General features: G+C 42.3%; 1 protein-coding gene across 2 annotated transcripts in view; it reads left to right on the top strand.

Annotated features, from left to right (window-relative positions):
* The first annotated feature begins 3,093 nt into the window (after positions 1 to 3,093).
* The window catches only part of kcnk3a (potassium channel, subfamily K, member 3a), a 74,410-nt gene continuing 52,239 nt past the window's right edge, over positions 3,094 to 25,264 (top strand). For both annotated transcript variants that reach the window (XM_078399657.1, XM_078399656.1), the window contains exon 1: positions 3,094 to 3,522. In XM_078399657.1, the coding sequence (XP_078255783.1) occupies positions 3,240 to 3,522 (283 nt within the window). In that variant the 5' untranslated portion in view covers positions 3,094 to 3,239. The remainder of the gene's footprint in view (positions 3,523 to 25,264) is intronic.

Below are 25,264 nucleotides of genomic sequence, written 5' to 3'. Positions count from 1 at the left end.
ATCAGAGCTTTTGGATGGGATGCTGTGGCTTGGATTTAGAATTAATAATGGAAGTGGAAGGACAGATGTCAAATCAGTGGCTTTGAGACTGTAACTTCCCAACTATTTTGATTACCACTCGTTGACGGAACAGCTACTTGGTTGACATTCCACCCATGTAACCCTTCAACTCCTCAGCCATTGATGCATCATGGCTGCAGTGCGTACTAACTAAAAATGCACTGCAATTGTCCACCATTGCTATTCCAGGTGAGACAGACGTTCACCTGCACCTCCTCCAACCTCATCTATTATATCCGCTGTTCCAGATGTCAACTTCTCTGTATCGGCAAGACCAAACGCAGGCTCAGCGATCATTTCGCTCAACACCTTCGCTCAGTCCGCCTTAACCAACCTGATCTCCCGGTGGCTGAGCACTTCAACTCCCCCTCCCACTTCCAGTCTGACCTTTCTGTCATGGTCCTCCTCCAGTGTCATAGTGAGGCTCACCTCATATTGGAGGAACAGCACCTCATATTTCACTTGGGCAGCTTACAGGCCAGCGGTATGAACATTGACTTCTCTAACTTTAGATAGTTCCTCTGTCCCTCTCTCCCTTCCCAGTTCCCCCTCTATCTTCCTGTCTCTGCCCCCCCCCCCCCCTGACATCAGTCTGAAGACGGGTCTCGACCCAAAACGTCACCCATTCCTTCTCTCCAAGATGCTGCCTGACCTGCTGAGTTACTCCAGCCTTTTGTGATGGCTATTCCAGGAGCACCTCCCATAATAACAATACTTTTCACACAAAAAAAGGGCAAAGACAACACACAAATGGGAACACTACCACCTATAGCTTTCCTTATTAGTCTTGTGCCATTTTTTACTTGAAAACGGATCACGCTTTCTTTCAGGCTATGGAGTCTAAATTCTGGATTTCTCTTCCAGCAATGTTGTGGGATTGTCTTCGCAGCAGTTCAGGAAGTTGGCTCACCATTACCTTCTCAAGGGCCGTCAACGATGGGCAATACCGGCCTTGGCAATTACTTCTACATTTTGAAATGTGTGCATATGTGAAAAAAAACGTGATTGGTAACCACTGCTCCAATATCAGGATTGCTTCATGGGCTTTACAATATTAGCCTTTGCGGGGGGAGGGGTGTATGTGTTGGGGAGATTTGAATCTCTAAGCAAAACAACAGCAAGTGAGATGTTACCTCTATAGACACTCCATACCACCCAGCAGCGTTTTTATTGACTTTGCTAAACGTGTTTCCATTTCGTTATCAAATTGTAATTTATAATAAGATTTTTTTTGCATGTTCTAAATGACATAGAAACATAGAAAAAATAGGTGCAGTAGGCCATTTGGCCCTTCGAGCTAGCACCGCCATTCAATATGATCATCTGAAATCAGTACCCCGTTCCTGCTTTTTCCCCATATCCCTTGATTCCTTTCGGCCAAAGAGCTAAATCTAACTCTCTCTTGAAAACATCCAGTGAATGTTCTTCTGGGGCAGAGAAATCCACAGATTCACAACTCTCGGGGTGAAGAAGATCGTGTGCTTCAAAGCAGAATAAATGGAAGGGGAATAGCATTTAACAGATGTTCTCGTTCGAACGGGGAAGGGGTGGCCGCAGGAACGATAATACTGTGACTGAAATTCGCCCGACCTTCAGTTGAAAGAAGATACACGAAGTCGCTGGCGATGGCTCAGATGAGACCAAAAGCAAGGGAGATAAAAAGCTACCTGCAAGGTATCAAATTCCTTGTTTATTGTTCAATCCAAGTCCGCGCTCCTCCCCTACCAGATAACTTTATATATTCCCGTAAAATGCCCGATTTAAGCTCTCATGTGCATTAAGTGCATGCATGTACGCTTGTATTAGTTGTCATGAAAAATACTGGCCAAGAACAATGAGAATTTAATCTGTCAGTTCACGTCCACGCGAATAAACAACGAGTCGTACATAAAAACTAGCGAATAATGCTTTAAAAAAAGCGCACTGTGGGGAAACTGGCATCAATATGAAAACCCATGGTGTACTTTATCATCCTGCAAATTTTCTCCACCATTGTTAGTTGAGTGAAGATGTAACGATACCCAAATCTAAGGAACCCACAGCCAGAGTCTCGGATGCTGTTGTTTGGTGAATACCCGAGGATGTGGTGCTGAAGGATAGCTTGAAACGTTCCGTGTCCGCTTCCAGACACCAACCACCACGATAGTTCAGATACGCGAGCAAGTGTGAGTGGAAACAAGAAACACACCGATGGCCTTTTGTCACCTCTGACTAATGACTGCCTTCGCATCTGATAATGTGGCGTTTATTGACTAACCGCTCTCATTTCTGGGATCAAGGATTTCCAATACATCAGAGAACACTGACAGAATAAAACCGAGTTTACGTCTCGCCCTGAAAGCGAACGCGAATATTTCATCCCAGCGGTGTAAACCCTTGCGGCATTCATTGTACGTGTGCATTCCTATTCAAGAGCGACTGTTTCAGTGGGGGCTTCGAGGGGGGGGGGGGGGGGGGGAGAGAGGAGGGGGTTGCGGATTATTATTATTAATTTTTAAAGATCAATTTATTAGCTTCCAACTACAAAAGTAACCCATCAACTTCCCTTCGATGTACGTGCATCTCGGAGTACAATGCAGCTGAGGATGCGAGGCTTTTGTACACTTACCGTGGCGTGCGTCAGCTCTTGTATCGCCAAGAAACCCTCCCACCCTCCCACCTCTCCTCTCCTCTCCTCTCCCACCTCTCCTCTCCTCTCCTCTCCTCTCCCTCCCTCTCCCCCTCCCTCCTCTCCTCTGCCTCCCACCCCTCCTCTCCTCTGCCTCTCTCCTCTCCTCTCCTCTGCCTCCCACCCCTCCTCTCCTCTCCTCTCCTCTCCTCTGCCTCCCACCCCTCCTCTCCTCTCCTCCTCTCCTCTCCCTCCCTCTCCTCCTCTCCTCTCCCTCTCCTCCCTCCTCCTCTCCTCTCCTCTCCCTCCCTCTCCTCCCTCCTCTCCCCCCCCCCCCCCCCCCAACTCTCCTCCCCTAATATAGCCAGGGACGGCCAGCAGCGGGAACAGTGTGGGCGTGGCGACGGGGCTCGGCGGTACTGAACAGAGAGCTCCGCGCGTTGAAGGGAGGGAGGGTGTGGGTTGGGTTGTTGGTCTGGTCCGCTCCGCTCCGCTCCGCGCCGCGCCGCGCCTCGCCCTCCACCCTTGTGCTGCGCATCATGAGTCCAGAGGCTGCTGTCGGAGAGGCGCCATGAAGCGCCAGAATGTGCGGACTCTCGCCCTCATTGTCTGCACCTTCACCTACCTGCTGGTCGGTGCCGCCGTCTTCGATGCGCTGGAGTCCAAGCAGGAGACCTCGGAGAAGAAGAACTTGGAGGAAAGGAGGTCCGAGCTCATGACCAAATACAACCTGAGCGAGAAGAAATACGAAGAACTGGAGCAGGTGGTCTTGAAACTCAAGCCGCATCAGGCAGGGGTCCAGTGGAAATTTGCCGGCTCTTTCTATTTCGCCATCACTGTGATCACAACCATCGGTGGGTGTTGATGTTTTTGTCTTTTGTCGTGCTTTTGACGGGCCTGCGCTTGCCTTCCCAGTGTTTCGTTTAGAAAAAAATAGTTAAAAGGAATCGCAAAAGAATCTTGGCGCCGCTTTACTGAAAAGTTAATATCCGTGGCAATTTGAAATATCCAATTCATTCCGATTTTGCAGCTCGCTGGGTTTTGTGGCGTCATGCAGATAAAAGTGAAGTTTAGGATCCAAGACACGTTATATAGTTCCATGCACTAAATATTCGTTCTGCAGAAAGGTCTATTTTGTTCACATCTTTGGCATATGGATCAAAGAAAGATGTAACAACCCGAGGTGAATAGTTCTGTTGACCCGTTGAGGAAGCCACAATTGATAAGCCTGTAATAAGTCACAGACCCCCTTTTTTTTTAAACAGCCCTCTGCCTCAAATCGGAGGAAAAAAGTTATGAAAATCGTTGAAATTTTCTTATATGGGGCACATTAGCAGTGACTTAAATAGGAAGCGTTTTGCGCTCAATTCTGATGTCCACGTTCTATACAAGGAGATAATGGCACTGGAGAACTCGCCAGATTGTTTTTTTTAAAGGCTGGGTGGCGAATTTAGAACTGTCAAAAAATACTGAACACTGTAATGTTTCCAATAAAGAGAAGATTAAAGTGTGGCCCCAACAGACGATTTACTTTTTGTAGGGGAATCCAAAATTAGGGTCGTAAATATGGGGAAAGCCACTGTCCAATGGGTTCAGGAAAAGCTGCTTCTCCCAGAACATGTTACAAAAGAGTTGGGGTACGTAATATGTCTAATAAGCATGCAAAGGGAGAAGGTTTAAAATAAAACGCCGATAATGTTAAATTAAATGAGATGTTAGGAAACTTATGTGAACCATAAAATAAGTGAACATGAGAGTGGAAGATAAGGCGTGTTAAGTGGAGTAAATTGACCTATTTTGAACTAAAAACTCCTCCGTTTTCAGTGTCATGGAGATTCCCCTGTTCACTTCTACATTGTTAAGAAAGTGGCCCCTTTAATCATTCCATTGTTGTACTTTCTTTATAAACCGTGCGGTAGTATGGCCTTTCAACCAAGATTTTATTCAATCTGTTAAACTCTCTCTTTCTCACTTAACATTTATGTTATTGCACTTATTCATGAAGTGCCTTAGCACATTAAGTCAAGTTTATTGTCGTATGCATAGGTACAGTGAGGTATAGGTACATTGAAAATCCTGCTTGCAAGCAGCTTCACAGGCACTGAGAGTCACACAAAAAAACATAACTTACAAATAAATTTCACATAAAATTCTGTAAAACATCGGGGCCAAAAAACATCGATGCACAGGGTAGATGCACAGTCACTAGCCCAGAGTAGGCACACCAGAGGACATAGGTTATTTAATAGGAACCTGAGGGGTAACTTTTTCACACAAAGGATGGTGGGTATATGGAACAAGCTGCCAGAAGTGGTAGTTGAGGCTGCGACTATCCCAACATTAAAGAAACATTTAGACATGGATGGGACAGGTTTGGAGGGATATGGACCAAACGCAGGCAGATGGGACTGGTGTAGCTGGGACATGTTGGCCGGTGTGGGCAAGTTGGGCTGAAGGGCCTGTTTCCACACTGTATCACTATATGACTCTATGACTCTATGGTGCAAAACAGATTTAAGAGAAAAGGCGAGTCCATGATAGTACAAGAGGTGGTCCATTTTATTCTGAGCTGATACTTCATGACAAACCTTGTAGCTGTCTGTGAACCTGGTGATGTGCAACCACGGGCTTCTGTACTTCCTGCCCAATGATTTCAGTGAGAAGAGGGCATAGCCTGGACGGTGGGATCATTGATAGGTATTACCTTCTTGAGGAAGCACTTAATGTAGGTGCTTTCAGTGGTGGGAATACTATATTGCCTGAATACTATATTGGAAAGCTTTGGGAAAGAAGATGACTATTTTGTTTAGACTGTTGCTATCTGATTCAAGTGCTCTGTGGATCTATTTTTAACTGCTTTATTCTAGATCAGTTGTAACTTATTTCAACTGTTTTATTTCAGTATACTTCGTTTATTGTTACATTTTCAGTCGATAGTGTGAATGGAAGGTAGCAGGAGTAATTTTGACATAACTATGGAATCTAATATCCAAATTGAGGTGGAGGAGAAAATCATTGCCTTCCACCCAAAATGAGTTCAGAGACATCAGAGCAACTGTACAGGTAATGAAAACTGATTGAAATCATCAGAGCACAGGAGGAAAGACACAAAAAGCTGGAGTAACTCAGCGGGACAGGCAGCATCTCTGGAGAGAAGAAATGGGTGACGTTTCGGGTAGAGACCCTTCTTCAGACTGGTTATGGATAAGGGAAATGAGAGATATAGACGGTGATGTGGAGATATAAAGAACAAGGAATGAAAGATATACGGAAAAAATAACAATAAGAAAGGATATGCAAAAAAATCTCCTTCCCATTCCTGCACAAACCTTTCTGTCCTTGGTCTCCTCCATTGTCAGAGTGATGCTAAATGCAAATTGGAGAAACAGCATCTCATATTTCCCTTGGGCAGCTTACAGCCCAGTGGATTTATTCACAAAATGCTGGAGTAACTCAGCAGGTCAGGCAGCATCTCGGGAGAGAAGGAATGGGTGACGTTTCGGGTCGAGACCCTTCTTGTAACTGGGTTACAGCCCAGTGGTATGAATATTGATTTCTCTCACTTCAGGTAGCCCCGGCATTCCCTCTCTCTCTATTCCTACCCCACCCAAGTCACACTAGCTTCACATTTTCATCCTACAAATAACTTACTCCTGTTTCCTTTATCATCGTTACTTTTTTGCATATCTTTCATTCATTGTTCTTTATCTCTCCACATCACCGTTTATATCTCTCGTTTCCCTTATCCCTAACCAGTCTGAAGACGGGTCTCGATCTGAAACGTCACCTATTCCTTCTCTCCAGAGATGTTGCCTGTCCCGCTGAGTTACTCCAGCTTTTTGTGCCTATCTTCGGTTTAAACCAGCATCCTTCTTACACACAGAGCACAAGAGGAGGCCTTTTGGTTTAACAAATCCATTGGTTGGAACTTCCTGCAGATATTGTTTATGTTAGGCTTCACCAAAGGGTAACTGAAATTCTGTGCATGGAATGCTGAGAATTACCTTCCACTAACCTTCCACTAACAGCTCATTGAACAGTTGGAGATGATCTTGAGAGCTTTAGGGGGACGGGATGGGATGGTACGGGATGGGGGGAAAGAGGTTGACATAAGACAGGACAAGGTAGGGATCCAGCTGGAGTGGTTAGAGGCCTTTGCACAAACTGTTAAACAGAACTATTACTGTGGATCTGCTTTAAATTCTATGATATTTTAACAAAACATTAAAACTTCTGTTGTTCTTCTGCGCAGGTTCAATGATTTCATTAATATCTGGTGAAAATAGCTGGAATATCTGCACTGCACAATCTGTTCATTTGTACCTGCACATTAGAGTCAGAATCGTACAACAAAATAGAAGACCAATTTGCAAATTCCAGCAGAAGACGGCAAGTTTGTGCTTGTCTGTTTTCATGCATACCAAAAACCTGCACCAGACATGCCTCAGGGAAATAGCTCCTTCCTGAACAAGCTGCCGGAGGAGGTAGTTGAGGCAGGTACTATCACAATGTTTAAGAAACATTTAGACAGATACATGGATAGGATATGTTTAGAGGGATGTGGGCGACACGTAGCCAGGTGGGACTATTGTAGATGGGGCATGTTGGTCCGCATGGGCTAGTTGGATTGAAGGGCCTGTTTTCATGCTGCATGACTATGAATTTAGAAGGACAAAAGAGTTAGGAACTGATTAATGATGGTAGGTTCTAGACCGGGGGAAATGGTACACAATAACAGGTAGTATGAAGGCTAAGAAAAGAACTGTGTGGTTAGAACTTTCATGCAACAGAAAAGGAGATGGATCTTTTCAGAAAAGAAGGGATGTTAGTGTTGAGACAAGACATCAATGTCAGCTCTGTTTCTGTAAATCATTCATGGAGAGTAGTGGACTAAAGGCTAAATGTTAGCAAGTTTGAAATTGCCATTAGATGTGACCAAGGTCAGAGTTATTTTTGGGGATGCAAAAGAAGGTGGAATTATAAGCAGCAGATGGGGTGTGAGTACTGAGCATGACAAGGAAGTGATATGGGGTGATCTTGACTGTAATTGATAATAAAGAACGTGTGATTTAAGAGGATTTAGGGGAAGGTCATGGTTATGAGCAGGAGTTTTTGCATGGATTTACAAAGTTATGGAAGTTAAGGATGGTTTGTAAATTTAGGGGTTTACTGGTCACCTATCCTTAAGCAGTTTAGATCCACATAAATAAATTTATAATGCGGATTCAGAGGCTAATATTACTGAGGATGAAAACCTCTAAACCAGAAGATGAGGGAGGTATAGGGTTCGGAATGATCATTGAGAAATTTGAGGTGGGGATAAAGATGGGAATTTTAAAGATGATATGGAGCAAAGTTAGTGCTCAAATAAGGAGGACATGTGGAACATGTCACAAGCATTGATTTTGTGATCATGTTATGCCTGGCAGCAAGGATATTTGGACATGAGTTAGTGGAAGGCGTTCCAAGCAGGAATTTCAGCAATAAACAAGGTATCATAGCTGATGACTCTCACTTTTGTCAAGGCTGTATCACAACGTATTCACTTAGCCAGCTATTTGTTTAGTTTAGTATTGCACTATGATTAAAGTTCCTTATGAAAAAGAGTGTCAAAAGTACAAATAATTGAATTAAAATTACGTATATGTGAATTCCTGGAAACGCACATGTTTACATTCTGACATAAAAGCACCAATTGTATTACTTAACATTTAAGAATTGAAAATTTTAAAATCATCATCAATCACAGCAGTGAATCTGAAGGGAACGGCTGTGTGGTAGTTATTATTAGATCAGTAATCAAGAGGTCTGGATTAACAATCTAAGACATGAGTTCAGACATCATCACAGCAGCTGAGGGATTTAAATTCAGTTAATTAAACAAAATACAGTAAAAATAAGCATTTTCAGTAATTATGACAATGATGTTCATCGAGTTAACTGGATTCTAAATGGCTATCAAGGCATTCATTTCCCTGTAAATTGTTACATTGGAAGAGATTGAGAATAAAATTGGACATATCATCCTCGGCACCAGTTCTTGAAGAGATAAAGGACCCACTTCACCCCATTCTCTGTGGTGATGCGTCCCACACGTTCTACTAAATGGCATAGATTTAAAGCAGTGTTGATAATTATAAACTGAGGGTCCATCAGGTGTTTTGAGCTATCAATAGAAATATATTTTATTCTGCCACAATATAACCTCATTATGTCACAGATTTAACTCTCACATGACTGTCAAGCTTGGAAAAATGGCGCTGGTTGCAGAAGAGTGGAGTGAGGGGGCAGATTCATGCATGCATAGTATAGAGAACAGGACACAAGCTTTTAAGTCAGTAAAAGGAGCATACGGTTGATGTAGATAACCATTCTAACAATAATAGATCAGATTAAAACTCCATATCCCTGCCACAGTTAATCATGAACATGTCGGTCATATAAAAAGCAACAATGAAACAATTGCAGCTATCTTCTGTCTAAGGTATCAGGTGGACAATCCACCTCAACATCCTTCTTAGGTTTCTGCCATCCTTATTGTTCAGCCAATTTGATTCATTCCCTGTTTCGTTTAGTTTTCTTTAGAGATGCCGCATGGAAACAGGCACTTCGGTCCACCGAGTCCACGCCGTCCAGCATTCCCTGCACACTAACGCTATCCTACACACACTAGGGACAATTTACAATTTTACCAAACCAATTAACCTGCAAACCTGTATGTCTTTGGAGTGTGGGAGGAAACCGGAGCACCAGGAGAAAACCCACACAGGTCACCAGGAGAACATACAAACTCCATTCAGACAGCACCTGTTGTCAGGATCGAACCCTGGTCTCTGGTGCTATAAGGCAGTAACTATTGCTGTGCCACCGTGCTGCCCTATCAAAAAAATTAATGCTAAAGTAATTTGGCAGCATGTAACACAGGGAAACAGAAGTAGGTGGACAAAAGATGGGAAAGCATTAGAGAGAGTAGGAAAAGACCAAGAAAGACTAGAAGTAAGATAAAAACAAATTTAGAATGGGAATATGTAAATACTCAATTGTGGTGAATACATTTGTTTCGCTACATGTAAAAATGACCTTATGGGAATTATGTCATGGCAATATCTGAAACATGGCTCATAAAATGGCAGAAGCAGAGTGTTAATGGGTCTAAGGAAAAAACTGAAGATGCTTGAAATCTGAAATAAAAGCAAAAGGTTAGAAATACTCAAGTTCTCACTTTGATCAGAGGTTTCTCACTGATGCTCTGGCTTCCTCTCACATGCCAGAGCAGGATAATAGGTTACTAAAATTACTGCTTATGTGGGTGGGTGGCAGGAGAATTGGGGAGAAGTGGAGTTGACTGGAATACATGAAGAAAAACAAAAGATAGACACAAACGGGTGGTAACTCAGTGGGACAGGCAATGTCTGGATAGAAGGAATGGGTGATGTTTTGGGTTGAGACCCTTCTTCAGACTGAGCCAGGGCAGAGGGAGATACAGAGATAAGGAAGCGTAAGGTGTGAAAACAAGACAAAGGGGACGGAGATTAAGGAAAATGTAGAATAGATCATTGTTAGCTAGGAGAAGGTAAGGACAAAACAAACAGAGATAAAATGTAACAGAGGACAGTCAGACTGGTTGAATAACTGGAAAGGGGGGAGGAATAGAGAGCAAGGGTTACTTGAAGTTAGAGAAGTCAATATTCATACTGCTGGGGAGTAAGCTGCCCAAGCGGAATATGAGGTGCTGTTCCTCCAATTTGTGCTGGGCCTCACTCTGACAATGGGTGAGGCCCAGGACTGAAAGCTCAGTTTGGGAATGGGAGGAGGAGTTAAAGTGTTTTGTAACCGGGAGATCAGGTAGGTTTAGGCGGACTGAGCAGAGATGTTCAGCGAAACGATCGGTGAGCCAGCGCTTGGTCTCACCAATATATAGGAGTCCACACCTGAAACAGTGGATACAGTAGATGAGGTTGGAGGAGGTGTAAGTGAACCTCTGCCTCAGTGAGGACCAGTAGTACTCTGGCCCCATTGCAACTGGGGGGAGGGGGAACAAGGGCAGAGCTGTGGGATATTGAGGAGACCCTAATGGGGGCCTCATGTATGATGGAAGAGGGAAACCCTCATCCCTTAAAGAATGAGGACATCTAAGATGTCTTGGTATTGAACACCTTATCTTGGGTGTAGATGGAGGAATTGGGAGTTGGTGATAGAGTCTTTAAAGGAAGCAGGATGGGAAGAAGTGCAGTCTAGATAGCTGTGGGTGTCATTAGGTTTAGAATAGATGTCAGTTGATAGTCTATCTCCTGTGATGGAGACAGTGAGGTCAAGAATCAACTGAGTGGTATTGAAGATGGTCCAAGTGAATTTGAGTGCAGGATGGAAATTAGTTGTAAAGTTAATGAAGTCAGAAGAAGAAAAATCGTATTAGTTAAGACGAGTGCTATATGGTTGGTGTAGATGCAGGTCTCAAGGGACAACCTGACCCAAGATGATGGAAAACTCCTCACTTGGTAGGAAGAGTGCATCCTCAATTCCTCACAAACATTGACATCACCTAATGTCATCCTGCTACCTAACTGCTAACTCATTGACCATCCCACACAAAGTATTCTTCATACTTGAAACAAAGTGATTTATTCAATCATGGTGTACTCACTTGTGTGTGATAATCTGCACTTTAAAAACAGCAGCCATAAAACAAATCTCTTTTGAAAAGCTACTTCGTTCTGCAGAAGAAGTATTATTAGCTACAATGTTGAGGTGTTGTCAAACTGTGAGTAGATAAATCCTCAATTCTTCCATTTGCCCAGGACTTACCCATTCACACAGCTGCCACCTTATCCAGGTTATCATTTCAGAGCTCCCTCTTACGTTGGGGTGCTAAATTATGCAGGCAACATAGATTCTCAAGCTGGAAAGGGTATAGAGAAGATTTACGAAGATGTTGCCAGGACTAGAGGATCTGAGCTATAGGGAGACGTTGAGTAGGCTGGGAATCTATTCTCTGGAGCGCAAGAGGATGAGGGGTGATCTTATAGAGGTGTATAAAATCATGAGAGGAAGAGTTCGGGTAGATGCGCAGAGTCTATTGCCAAGAGTAGGTGAACCGTGGACCAGAGGACATAGGTTTAAGGTGAAGGGAAAAAGATTTAATAGGAATCTGAGGGGTAACCTTTTCACACAAAGAGTGGTGGGTGTATGGAACAAGCTGCCAGAGGAGGTATTTGAGGCTGGGACTATCCCAACATTTAAGAAACAGTTGGACAGGTACATGGATAGGACAGGTTTGGAGGGATATGGACCAAACGCAGGCAGGTGGGACCAGTGTAGCTGGGCTGAAGGGCCTGCTTCCACACTGTATCACTCTATTACTATTTAAAGGAGGATAATTCACATAAAGGCAATCATTTTACTCTCAGTCATAGAAACACTTTTATCTTGGCAGCCAGCAACAAATGACTAGTTTGTTCAGGGAGAAATCGGGTTGGATTCTGTTTTCATTGTGAAAGGTGGGTGGTTTGAAAACTCATACCTGCTCTGCCATGCCTGACTTGTAATTTAATGGCACTTTTGTTCTGTACCAATAAAACCTAAAAAAAAGTTATCAACTTTAGGTTAAACATATTTTCAAATTACCTACCTCAACAACCCTTTAGGGAAGTTTATGATCACTGTTCCATATTTCCATTACCCCTTGCATGAAGGCATGTTAAGCAGCTCTGAATTTAAGATTATGTCTCTTTGTTCTGGACTTCCTTCCCTCAAAAAGATGATACTCCTTCAATTAAACTATCATATCCTTTGATAAAATGGCTGCAATAAATCACCTTTTAACGACGCTGTGCCTAAAGCTGAATACAATCCTCTTGATGCTGCCCAACTAGATCTTCATTTCAATAGCGTTTTAATGCATGTTTGTACATGCCATAGTTCAAGGCAGTTCTAAACTGTATGATGCTGTAATACATTATATACACAACGCTGCAGCATTGGCACTTCAAATCAGTATCGGCATTTAACATTTATAGAATGTTTACTCTGACCAACTTAACGAAACATCATGCACGATACTTGCCAACTCACGAGAACAACTGAAGTTAGATGTACAGCCAGATACTGCCATGAACATTAAACTGCAGAAATTCATCTTAAATTGGTTGAAAAAAATGGTTCTCTTTGTTGTTCGGTCCTGACTGGAGGCAAAGATTTCTTATGCAGTACCTAGAAAATGTTTGATATCTGCCCTAGTCTCTCATCCAAAAGCTCTGATATCTAGGAAACAAGGAATGTGATGTGAATACAGGGATATAAATCTTTAGGTAAACCCACATTCCTTAGTTTACGTTGGAGGCGTAAAATTATGTACGGAAATCTGATGTCAATGCAGATGTTAAATGCACAGGATCCATTCTGCCAATGAGAGTCCACCAATGTCAAAATATTTTCACATGTTTATTTTTCCTTTCATTAGTTTCTATTCCTGAGAGAGGTATCATTTTTTAATATTGTAAAATATCTCTTTTGTAGAGCTGAAGATAGACACAAAAAACTGGAGTAACTCAGCAGGTCAGACAGCATCTCTGGAGAAAATGAATAGGTGATATTTCAGGTCGAGTCCCGTCTTCAGCCTCGACCTGAAACCTATTCCCTTTCTCCAGAGATGTTATCTGACCCGCTGAGTTACTCCAGCTTTTTTTGACTATCTTTGGTTTAAACCAGCATCTTCACTTCCTACACATTTCTTTTGCAGAGCTATTTGTCTGTGTTCTTACCAGCTGCCACAAATTTGCGTGGCTGAAAGTAAAATGTCTTGGGTCCTAATGCCTCAGACAACAACACAGCGACAAATGTAAAGATACATTTAGCACTATATATGCACCTTTACACCCGGGGACTACATTTACATCCAGCTACATGCTAGACTGCATGTAGAAATTTAGCGATCAGACAGATTCAACATCTCATCTCTGACAGTGAGATGGGATCTTCCATATAACATAACATAACATAACAACACTTTATTGTCATTCGGCTTTTTACACCGAACGAAATTTCAGCAGTCACACAAAACACAGCAAAAAAGAAAAGAACACAGGACACCCGACCCCAACACAAACATCCATCACAGTGACTCCAAACACCCGCTCACTGTGATGGAGGCAACAAAACTTCCCCTCTCTTCCCCCCGCACCCACGGACAGGCAGCTCGACCCCTACCGAGGCAAACGACACGCACAGCCCCCGCAAGGCCCCGCGGCCGAGCCGCCCTGGGCACCGAAACGTCCCGCGGCCGCACCGGGCGATGTTAAGTCCAGCGGCCGAGCCGCACTGGGCACCTATTTAGAAGCACATGCATGGATGACATGGAGAAGTGTAATTTGAATGTCTAAATTATGGCAAATCCCTTCAGAACTACCATTATTAGGCATCAAAGTCTGACCTGAGGAGTTTATTAAATTTTCTAGAAGGACAAAGTATGTTGAGTTCTAGATTATTTCAGTTCTCCACTCTGCTTCACAAGGAAAATAGACTTTCTGCTCCAACATAATTTTTCCAATCTTTAATTTATTTTGACTGATTTGTTTTGAATTTTTTAAGTTATTTGTGGGAGCAGCCTCCCTTTTTAAAAAATAAAATCATGTGCGCTAGCTAGTTTTAAAGACTAAAGAAACAAAACACTTAAAAAAAATACACAATACTATAAAAGGAAGTGTTTCTTTTTTTCATTCTGCCGGAGAACTAAACATCCCTCAAGTTCAGTGATGAAATGAAAACTGAGCTCTCTAACCTCAACACACAGCTGCATATTTCCAGGAATCGCTGAACTAGAATTTCATAACCAAAAGAAAAGTAAGAAGCTCAGTTCTAGCTCTCTGTCTTCAAATATTTACCAGCTATGCCTTTTCTCTCCCTGTTGAGTTCCAAACTGTTTCATACTTTTCCATTAGCCGCTGGCAATCAATAACATTCAGCATCTCCACAATAAAATGGAAATGTTGCTTCCATATTATGTCTAAGCAAGGCCAAAACTCCTTGTGTCCGTGCTGTGGTAGCATGACTACTGAGTTGATATTGGGGATAACTGCTTCTGAACTCAAAATTCATATACTGGGTCAGAGGGGAAACATCTAATTTCCACACTAGCGCTTTGCGTTATATTTAGATTTTCTGATTGGGCCTGTGTTGAGGTTCTGCCCCATAGGCCCCATCAGAAAGTTCAACTTGAAGCACAAGATGTTGAGGATTTGTTCCTTGTCCTCACTGAGGTGTTAGGAAGCTCATTGTCAACATACTAGAAATACTCCTCATCCGGATAAACATCTAAGATTGAATTGAAATGAATTGAATTGAATAATTTTTATTAGCCAAGTATGTATACATACAAGGAATTTGCCTTGATGCTTTGTTCCAGATCCAGTTGACCTTGAAAAAAATATGTTCATGCAGTATCATTTTCTTAGTGGAATTAGTGATATGCACAGTTTCTGGAATAACTGACCCTGTGGAGAAGTACTCTGCAGACAATGTTGGGGCAATGTTTTTTAATGTTTCCATTTTATCAATTTTGTGTCTGATATCTCTGGATGTGCTTTCTGCTGCACCGAAGCAACAATGGGGAGACATGCACACTGAAATGATTGCGGCTCACAGGTACAAAGGGAGTTTACCAGTTGGTGCTCTCAAGCACACAAGGGTGCAGAGGTTTGAAACATAGGCCTCATAACCTATCAGTGATTGAAATTAAAGAATGGAAAATTGGAAGAGTCATATACTGGGTCAGAGGGGAAACATCTAATTTCCACACTAGCGCTTTGCGTCATATTTAGATTTTCTGATTGGGCCTGTGTTGAGGTTCTGCCCCATAGGTCCCATCAGAAAGTTCAACTTGAAGCACAAGATGTTGAGGATTTGTCACAAGGGTGCAGAGGTTTGAAACATAGGCCTCATAACCTATCAGTGATTGAAATTAAAGAATGGAAAATTGGAAGAGTCGCAAAGTATCTTAATAAATTATCTGTTCCATCTTATTGAAAAGCCTGCAAGACCATTAACGTCTTGGATTTACCTCACAGTTTTTAACAGCCTTGGTAAATAGATATTTATTTGGAAGACTATACCTAATTAATTTTACAGCTCTGAAACAGACTGACCAGTGTGCCCACTGCTCAAAAATACCTGCTGCAATGCGAGCAACCCAAATAGTTGCCAGCACTCCCACTCACTCTCTGCTGATTGCATTTTCACAAGTTTAGAAAGAATTCCTTCCTCTGATATTGCCAGCTCACTTTGAAAACTAATACCTGGCCTGTATGGCATTGCTGGTGATGAAACAACATTAGTGAGAGTGAAACAATGCTAAACACTATGAGATGTGAAGAATATCTCTCTCCGGTTAAATGTTGGTGTAACACTTATACTTTTCTGCTCTTTGTACCTAATACTTGCAGCACTGTTACTGGAATTTAATTCTCTGTTACTTCACTCCATTCATTCTGTTCAGCAAACATGCATCTTCTAATTTACTCTTGATTGGTAGCACATCCAACACAGCCAAGGCACTGATATCCAAAGGTGATTATCCTTTATATCAATTTCACAAAATGCTGGAGTAACTCAGCAGGTCAGGCAGCATCTCAGGGGAGAAGGAATGGGTGACATTTCGGGTCGAGACCCTTTTTCAGACTGATGTCAGGGGGGCAGGACAATGGAAGGATATAGGTGGAGACAGGAAGATACAGGGGGAACTTTATATCCTTTATATAAAGAACTGTCCTTTATATCAAGACAGCATTTGACTGAATGTGGCATTGTAAAACTGAAGCTAAAGTACATCTGAGGGAAAACACTCTGATTGTTGGTCAAACATATAAGGGAAGATATTCTTGGCTGTTGAAGGTCAATCACCACAGTTCTTGTACTTTAGGGGGGGGAGGGGTTCCTTCCCATTGGCTAAACTAATTCTAATGTTTTCATGTGTAGGAAAGAACTGCAGATGCTGGTTTAAATCAAAGGTAGACACAAAATGCTGGAGTAACTCAGCGGGTCAGGCAGCATCTCTCGACCCGAAACATCACCCATTCCTTCTTTCCACAGATGCTGCTTGACCCACTGAGTTACTCCAGCAAATGGTGTCTAATGCTTTCATGATTGACTATATTCTAATATAACACATAAAGTGGAAATTTTTGCTGATGAATCCACAATATTTGACTGCTTTGCAGCTCTTTAGAAAATAAAGCAGTCCTTGTCTATACATAACAAGATCTAGAAATAAGGTTGATAAATGGGATATCATATTTGTATCAAATATGTAAAGGGAATGACTATATTCAACAAGAGAGTCTCATCACGTATTCTTGACATTCAGTGTCATTACCAGAACGGAATCCCCTTCATCAATGTCCTACGGGTCAACATTGACCAGAAAATCAAGCAACACAACCAGATAAATATTGATATGGTGGTAAGTGATTCATCTCCTGACACCCCAGAGCCTTTTCTTTATCTACAAGGCACACGTCAGGATTGTGATGCAAGATTATCCATTTACCTGGATGAGTACAGCTGTAACATTCAAAAATTGTGATAGACAATAGACAATAGACAATAGGTGCAGGAGTAGGCCATTCGGCCCTTTGAGCCAGCACCGCCATTGAATGTGATCATGGCTGATCATTCTCAATCAGTATCCCGTTCCTGCTTTCTCCCCATACCCCCTGACTCTGCTACCCTTAAGAGCTCTATCTAGCTCTCTCTTGAATGTATTCAGAGAATTGGCCTCCACTGCCCTCTGAGGCAGAGAATTCCACAGATTCACAACTCCCTGACTAAAAAAGTTTTTCCTCATCTCTGTTCTAAATGGCCTACCCCTTATTCTTAAACTGTGGCACCTGGTTCTGGATTTCCCCCAACATTGGGAACATGTTTCCTGCCTCTAACATGTCCAACCCCTTAATAATCTTATACGTTTCGATAAGATCCCCTCTCATCCTTCTAAATTCCAGTGTATACAAACCTAGTCGCTCCAGTCTTTCAACATATGACAGTCCCGCCATTCCGGGAATTAACCTAGTAAACCTACGCTGCACGCCCTTTGCTGCGCTGCACAAACCTTTGCTCCAGATACCTTCTGGGAGAAAGCCGCCTGCTTGATTGATATCCCATCTACTACCAGCACACAATTATTTATTCCCACCACCGGCACACAATGTGTACCATGCACAAAGTGCATTGCAGCTACTCATCTAGGCTGCGATGACAGAACCATTTAATCCTGGCGTCAACTTTTATTTTCCTGCCTGCACCTCATAACCTTTTCATACTCCTATATTCCAACAAAACTATCTTGACATTGAATATGGTTAATGATTCAGCATTAACACATATGGGCAGAAACAATGATTCATATTCAGTGAGAGAGGAAATTCCATCTCATAAGTGGCCAATCTTTTATCTTGAGATATGCTACCTCGTTGCAGACTTCCTACCAGACAAAATATTCTCAGATATTTTACCTTACAAAGCTCCCTCAGGATTACCTCACATTCTTCCAAACACACAAATGTGTCAGACACAAGGAGCAGCAGATGCTGGTCTACAAAAAAAGACACAAATGCTGAAGTAAGTCAGTGGGTTAGGTCGTTTCTCTGGAGAATATGGATAGGTGACGTTTCAGGTCGCGACCCGTCTTCAGAATCAAATGTGTTAACCCATTGTGCAACAGAGTGCTTCATAGGCCAATCCGCTCTTCTTGGGAATCCGCCAGAGGCGGAAAAAGCTTTCCCCCTCTTTTATCAGGATTCTGAACACTATTTCTCGTAGCTAAGGTACTGTTAGATTCACCTCCTTTTGGACATTAGACTTTATAAATGGAACTGTTGCATTGCAACGCTAACTACAATATCCTCCAGTCTTTATCTTCCTCTTTGCTCTATCTATTTACTTGTGTTTCACGTGATTCTTTTTATGTATAGGATTATCTGATCTGTTTGGATAGTACGCAAAAGAAATCATTCCACTGTAGCTCACTACACTTGACAATAATTAACCTAAACCTAATTCTAAATCCAGTGAACTTTGACAACATTGCCTCTTAAAATAAAGAGACCAAAACCGTCTGCTGTACTCCAGACGTGGTCTTTTCTCCCGTGAATCTATCATTTACCTCATCATGGAATTTATTCAGGCTTCTGAATCATCAGAGAGCAAATTCCACATAAATATTCCCTGATCTCCAAAGGTAATCAAGCCAAACAACAGGATTTTTATGCATCCTCACATGCATGGGCCACTGTGTACATTTCAACTATGTTTAACACAGGGGGTCAACATAGTAAAAGCCAATCAGAAGGTCCTTTACAGGCAAAGAGCAAAATATTCTGTTGAAGATAATTCATGGTTTAATGAGAATTCACCCCTGTTATGTAGTTGTATACTATTGCATTATTATTGCAGGAGAGCTGAGAGGAAAGCAAAGTTGTCACCCAGGAAAGAGAGATAGAAAAACAAGGGAATAGACATAAAAGGATTGAAAGTAGAGAAAGATGTCAGCATGAACCATGGATTGGGTAATTACTGATGAATACGTTGAAAAATAAGGAAATAAAGAAGAAAAGTCAGCCTAATACTCAGATCTGGGTGCTGTCAACCGTGTTTTCATCCTCTCAGCTTATCTTGTGGTCTCAGTTGAACTGAATTGAATTGAATAAATTTATTAGCCAAGTATGTGTACATACAAGGAATTTGCCTTGGTGCTTTGCTTGCAAGTAACAACACGACATACATTAAACAATTAAGAATAAAACATCAAACATTAAAACATTAAGAATAAAACATAGTTTAAACATGTGAAGAATGAAATAAAATACCAGAGCAAAAGGAGGCTACAGACTTTGGTTGTTGAGTAGAGCTACTGCTCGTGGGAAAAAAGCTGTTTTTATTTCTGGCTGGTGGTGGCTTTGACATTCTGGAGTCACCTTCCAGAGGGAAGTGCTTCAAAGAGTTAGTGGCCAGGGTGAGAGTGGTCAGAGATGATCTTACCTGCTCGTTTCCTGGCCCTTGCTGTGTATAGTTCGTCAATGGGGGAAAGGTTGCAGCCAACAACCTTCTCGGCTGATCGAACGCTGCAGCCTCCGGATGTCATGCTTGGTGGCTGATCCAAACCAGACCATGATGGAGAAGGTGAGGACAGACTCTATGATGGCAGTGTAAAACTGGACCATCATTGCCAGTGGCAGATTGTGTTTTCTCAGCAGCCACAGGAAGTACATCCTCTATTGGGCCTTTTTGATTGTGTAGTCGATGGTGGCCTCCCATTTAAGGTCCTTGGAGATGATGGTTCCAAGGAACTTAAATGACTCCACAGATGTGATTGTGGTGTTGTTGATGGTGAGTGGGGGGAGGGGAGGGGGAGCTCTCCTAATGTTTATTATCAATTCCACTGTCTTAAGAGCATTGAGCTCCAGGTTGTTGCAAAGGCACCAGGAGGCCAGCTGTGTCACTTCCTGTCAGTAGGCAGATTCCTCCCCATCCTGGATCAGTCCAATCAGGGTTGTGTCATCCGCAAACTTGAGAAGCTTGACAGAGGAGTCTGTGGAGGTGCAGGCGTTGGTGCAGAGAGAGTAAAGGAGAGGGAAGAGTACACAGCCTTGCGGTGCTCCTATGCTGAGGGTCAGCGTGTCCGAAATATGCTTTCCCAGCCTCACATGCTGCTTCCTGTCTGTCAGGAAGTTGGTGATCCTCTGACAGAGGGGTTCAGGCACAGTCAGCTGGGAGAGTTTGGAGTGTAGTAGCTCTGGCACAATGATGTTAAATGCAGAGCTAAAATCCCCAAACAAAATCCTTGCATAGGTCCCCTGGCGGTCTTGGTGCTGGAGGATGAAGTGCAGGTGTAGGTTGACTGCGTCATCCACTGATCTATTGGCTCGGTATGCAAACTGCAGAGGGTCCAGCAGATGGTCTGTGATATATTTTTCAGCTGGGCCAGCACAAGTTATTGATCTGGTTACCGCTATAAACAACCTGGGAGAATAGCGGCATTGAGAATTAGGGAGGCATGGTGGCGCAGTGGCAGAGTTGTTACCTTACAATGCCAGTAGACCCGGGTTCGATCCTGACTATGGGTGCTGTCTGTATGGAGTTTGTACGTTCTCCCCGTGACCTTATGGGTTTTCTCAGAGGTCTTTGGTTTCCTCCCACATTCCAAAGATGTAAGGTTTGCAGGTTAATTGGCTTGGTATAAGGTAAATTGTCCCCAGTGTGTGTAGGTTAGTGTTAATGTGCTGGGATCAATGGTTGGTGCGGACTCGGTGGCTGAAGGGCCCGTTTCCGCACTCTATCTCTGAATACAACCTGTTTATACATTGTCTTTGTAAATATTTGCCTATTGTAAAATTATTCAAGATGGGAAACAATGTTTAGTTTGGTTGGGTAGAGAACACTCAATTTTTTTTTCCTATGGGAAGATGTTTAACCAAATTTGTCAGTCCTAGTTGGAAGAGACCCCTGAAAAATAACCTGTTTGTTATAGACATGGGCTGTGTCTTTTTGGGTCACGGGGCAGAGCCTCCTTAAATTGCTTTCTTTTGCTCCTTTCTGCATTCCTGAAAAACAGATGCAGTGAAACTCAATTCTACCCTATCATAATGATTATAATTTCATTCTCAACCAACAGGTTTTCTTTTGGTAACGCTGAGTTAAAAACAATTTAGTGTGGTATCTGTGATGTTACAATTTGTTTTTGCATGTATGGAATAAGCCTCCAGGCAAAACAGTCATCTTTCACTTCACTTACATCTTTCACATTGCTTCCTTGATAATAAGCTAAGCCTGAAGAGAGTTGATTGCAATGTCGTGAGGATTGGGCTTTAATATTTCTAAATATGATTTGGCTGCATAAAGTTTGGCGAGGATCATACTATGCAATACAATGAAAATTATCACCATATATGCAAACATTTCTAAAATATGCATGTAAATTTAAAGAGGATAATTCTAGCATTTAAAATATCTCACGAGAGATTGAGAATGTGGTAAAGATGACGCCTAGAGAGGAAAGTTCCGCAATGAAACCTGCTTTCTGGAATAACAATAACTAAATTTGGTCTAATTATCTCTTGATAATTAAGCTTCAACATAAAATCATCAGTTATTTTCATTAGGTGCTGCTTATGGTAGATAGTATTGAAGTCCTTTGTTTTATTATGATTTAGAATATAACAGTCAACAAAATTGGCCTGATCCTGTGAAGCAATAAGCAGTTGAGAGGAATCCGAAATAAACCCAGAACATGTGGAAAACACTGAGAAGTTCACCCTCTCTTGGGAGAGAAATAGAAACAACATTTCAGTTTCATGGTCTTTAAAGTGAACTAAGAAGAGTTAGAAATTTAGCTTTTTTTAAGTTGCAGAGTTTTCGTTTTCTTAGTTTTAGGTTTAGATAAACAACGCGGAAACAGGCCCTTCAGCCCACCAAGTCCACGCCAACCAGTGATCCCCATATACTAGCACTATATTACACTCTAGGGATAATTTACAAATTATATTAAAGCCAATTAACCTACAATTAACTTATCTTTGGAATGTGGGAGGAAACCGGAGCACCCGAAGGAAACCCACGCGGTCACAGAAAGAACATACAAATTCCGTGCAGACAGCACCTATGGTCGGGACCAGACCCGGGTCCCTATTGTTGTAAGGCAGCGACTCTGTGCCACCATGCGCCACCATGCCACATAAAGTAGGAAGAAGGAGACTGTGTCTTAGTTTGTTTTTTATGAAATGCCAAGGTTGAGGGGAGGGAGACCTGATTGATGTTTATAAAATTATTGTCAGCGTGGGCAAGTTGGGCTGAAGGGTCTGTTTCTAAGCTCTATGACTCTGTAACTCTATGAATAGTCTGAAAAGTAGATATTTTCATTTTTGAAGGAAATATCAAATACTAGAGGGCATAGCTTTAGGTGAGAGGGGCAAAGTTTAAAGGAGATGTGCAGGATAAGTTTTTTACTCAGAGGGTGGTGAGTGCATGGAGTGGTGATGGAGGCAGACACAATAGAGACATTTAAAAGACTTTTGATAGGCAGATGGATATACATAGAATGGATATGGTTTAAATGCAGGCAGATATGAGTTGGCTGAAGGCCCTGTTCCTGTGCTGTACAATTCTATGTTCTATGACTATTCAGTAATCTGATAACAGCAAGGATGAAGCTGTTCATGATAAGGGGCCAGCACAGACATGACGGGTCAAAGGGCCTATTTCCCAGCTATCTGGTTCCATGACTGCGGGTCATTCAGATGTGTCATCAGTTTTAGTTATACAGATTTGCCCCTGTCTCTGCAAAGCCAAACCTACAACATGCTTCGTAACCATGCTTGAATGAATCAGAATAAAAACATTGTAAATATTCCCTGGGAAGTGTATACTATTGTGCAGTACATATTTTACACCAGTGAACACACTGTGCAAACCAGTTGAATGTGTTTGAATAAAAAATAGATCTTCCTATTAAATTATGTCATTGGAGTGTCGATTGCCTTAACGTTTATTTCAGTCAAACTCTTTTATCATGTATGTCTTTGTGCATAAGATTGGCTGTCTGATGTGTGCCTGTTCAAATGAAACATATTGCCATTTATCTGCACAGTGTAACTGTGGATGAATATAAATTACTCAGTCATTTTTCTCTTGATGTTTGTAAATATGTACCACATATTGATGTTCTAGTTGCTCTGTTGCTTCATTACTTTCACAGTCATTGAGTCTTACAGACAGGCCCTTTGGCCCAATTTGGCCACACAAGATGCCCCATCTACACTTGTCCCACCTGCGTGCATTTGGTCCCTATCCCTCTAAACCTGTTGGATCCATGTACCTGTCTAAATTTTCTTAAACGTAGTCCCGTGGGATTTAAGATGATTTACTTCCACATCCACAACGGGGTACTGATTGAGAATGATCAGCCATGATCACATTGAATGGTCGTGCTAGCTCGAAGGGCCGAATGGCCTCCTCCTGCACCTATTGTCTATTGTCTATATCATCTCTATGGGTAGACACAAATTGCTGGAATAACTCAGCGGGTCAGGCAGCATCTCGGGAGAGAAGGAATGGGTGACGTTTCGGGTTGAGACACTTCTTCATTTCTATGGGTGTTGAACTGGCTATTGTAGCCAGTGCAGGTTTCCGACTCTGCTGCAGATCAGGCTGGAGGTGCCGGATTGGGCAATTGGAAGGTGTGTATGGACAGTAGTGTGCTCCCTCTGCTGTTTTCTCTGAACTTCTGCATGCTTCCGTCAAGAAAACCTGAAGATATAAGTGAAATTCCAAGTTACTAGTACTTTGGAAGTTCTGTGTTGGGTGTGTTCATTTGAGGTCTCTCAGTATAACCAGAGCCTAAATCCTAGAGACTGGCCTAGAAAAATTGGTGACATGGTTATCCTGACAATGATTTTAAGAATATCACAGGACACTTGATGATATATCTTCGAAGGTATTTATTCACAAAATGCTGGAGTAACTCAGCAGGTCAGGCAGCATCTCAGGAGAGAAGGAATGGGTGACGTTTCGGGTCGAGACCCTTCTTCAGTCAGACCCGAAACGTCACCCATTCCTTCTCTCCTGAGATGCTGCCTGACTTGCTGAGTTACTCCAGCATTTTGTGAATAAATACCTTTGATTTGTACCAGCATATAACCATATAACAACTACAGCACGGAAACAGGCCCGTTCGGCCCTTCCAGTCCACGCCGACCACTCTCCCTGACCTAATCTCATCTACCTGCACTCAGCATCTGCAGTTATTTTCTTATACTACCTGATGATATATCTTCAGTGCTTTGAGGACTGCCTGCTGTAGGTCATCTAATTATCCAAAGTATGCATGAGAGTGGGGATCACTGCTATCCAATGGACCATTGAACTTTGCACTGTGTTTAAAGTCGTGACCCTTGAACCTCCTTTCCATTTAATGGACTGTGTTGCACAAAAAGCAATGCTGGATTTCAAAACTGATGTCTCCTTTTATTGAAAAGTTGCTCCCTATCCACATTTCACAGAGTCTCACAATCGACTGCTATTGTCAGGGGAGAGTGTTGCATGGCACAGGCAGGTTGACTTTGTCTTGAGGATGTTTAGAGAAAGGAGATCAGAAAAGAAGGTCGATACTCTTGTAGGTGTGTGCAATGGTCAAAGGTGATTTGGAGTTTGATTTTCTGAATGTGCATATATACAGCAAAGTTTATACACTGCATCTTTAAGATGCTGAGGTTGAAATGTCCTTTGTTCTGGAGTGGAGCTGAACTGAAGATAAGGCAATTTCCCATTTGTTTCATTGATTATTTCAAATCCAATGGGAACCTTATTGAAAACATGATTCATTATTGTAGTTGGAAAGATTATGAAGTAGGAGGGAGGGATCACGTAATCTTGCTTGACTCCAAGCTGTACTGGCATGGGTCTCTGGTGGATTGTTGATTACAATCGTGCCTTGATATTACGTAACAGACAGTATGAAGACAAATCTCTAATGATAGAAAGTCTGAGCCTTTGAAAATTTGAAATATTGCCTGTTTTTTATTTGCTTTTGTTGTCGTGTTGCTTTTTATTTGG

This window comes from Rhinoraja longicauda, chromosome 5 (assembly GCF_053455715.1).
Source record: "Rhinoraja longicauda isolate Sanriku21f chromosome 5, sRhiLon1.1, whole genome shotgun sequence".
NCBI lineage: Eukaryota > Metazoa > Chordata > Chondrichthyes > Rajiformes > Arhynchobatidae > Rhinoraja > Rhinoraja longicauda.
Note: the sequence above shows the minus strand (reverse complement) of the source record. Positions and strands in the feature narration are given on the sequence as shown.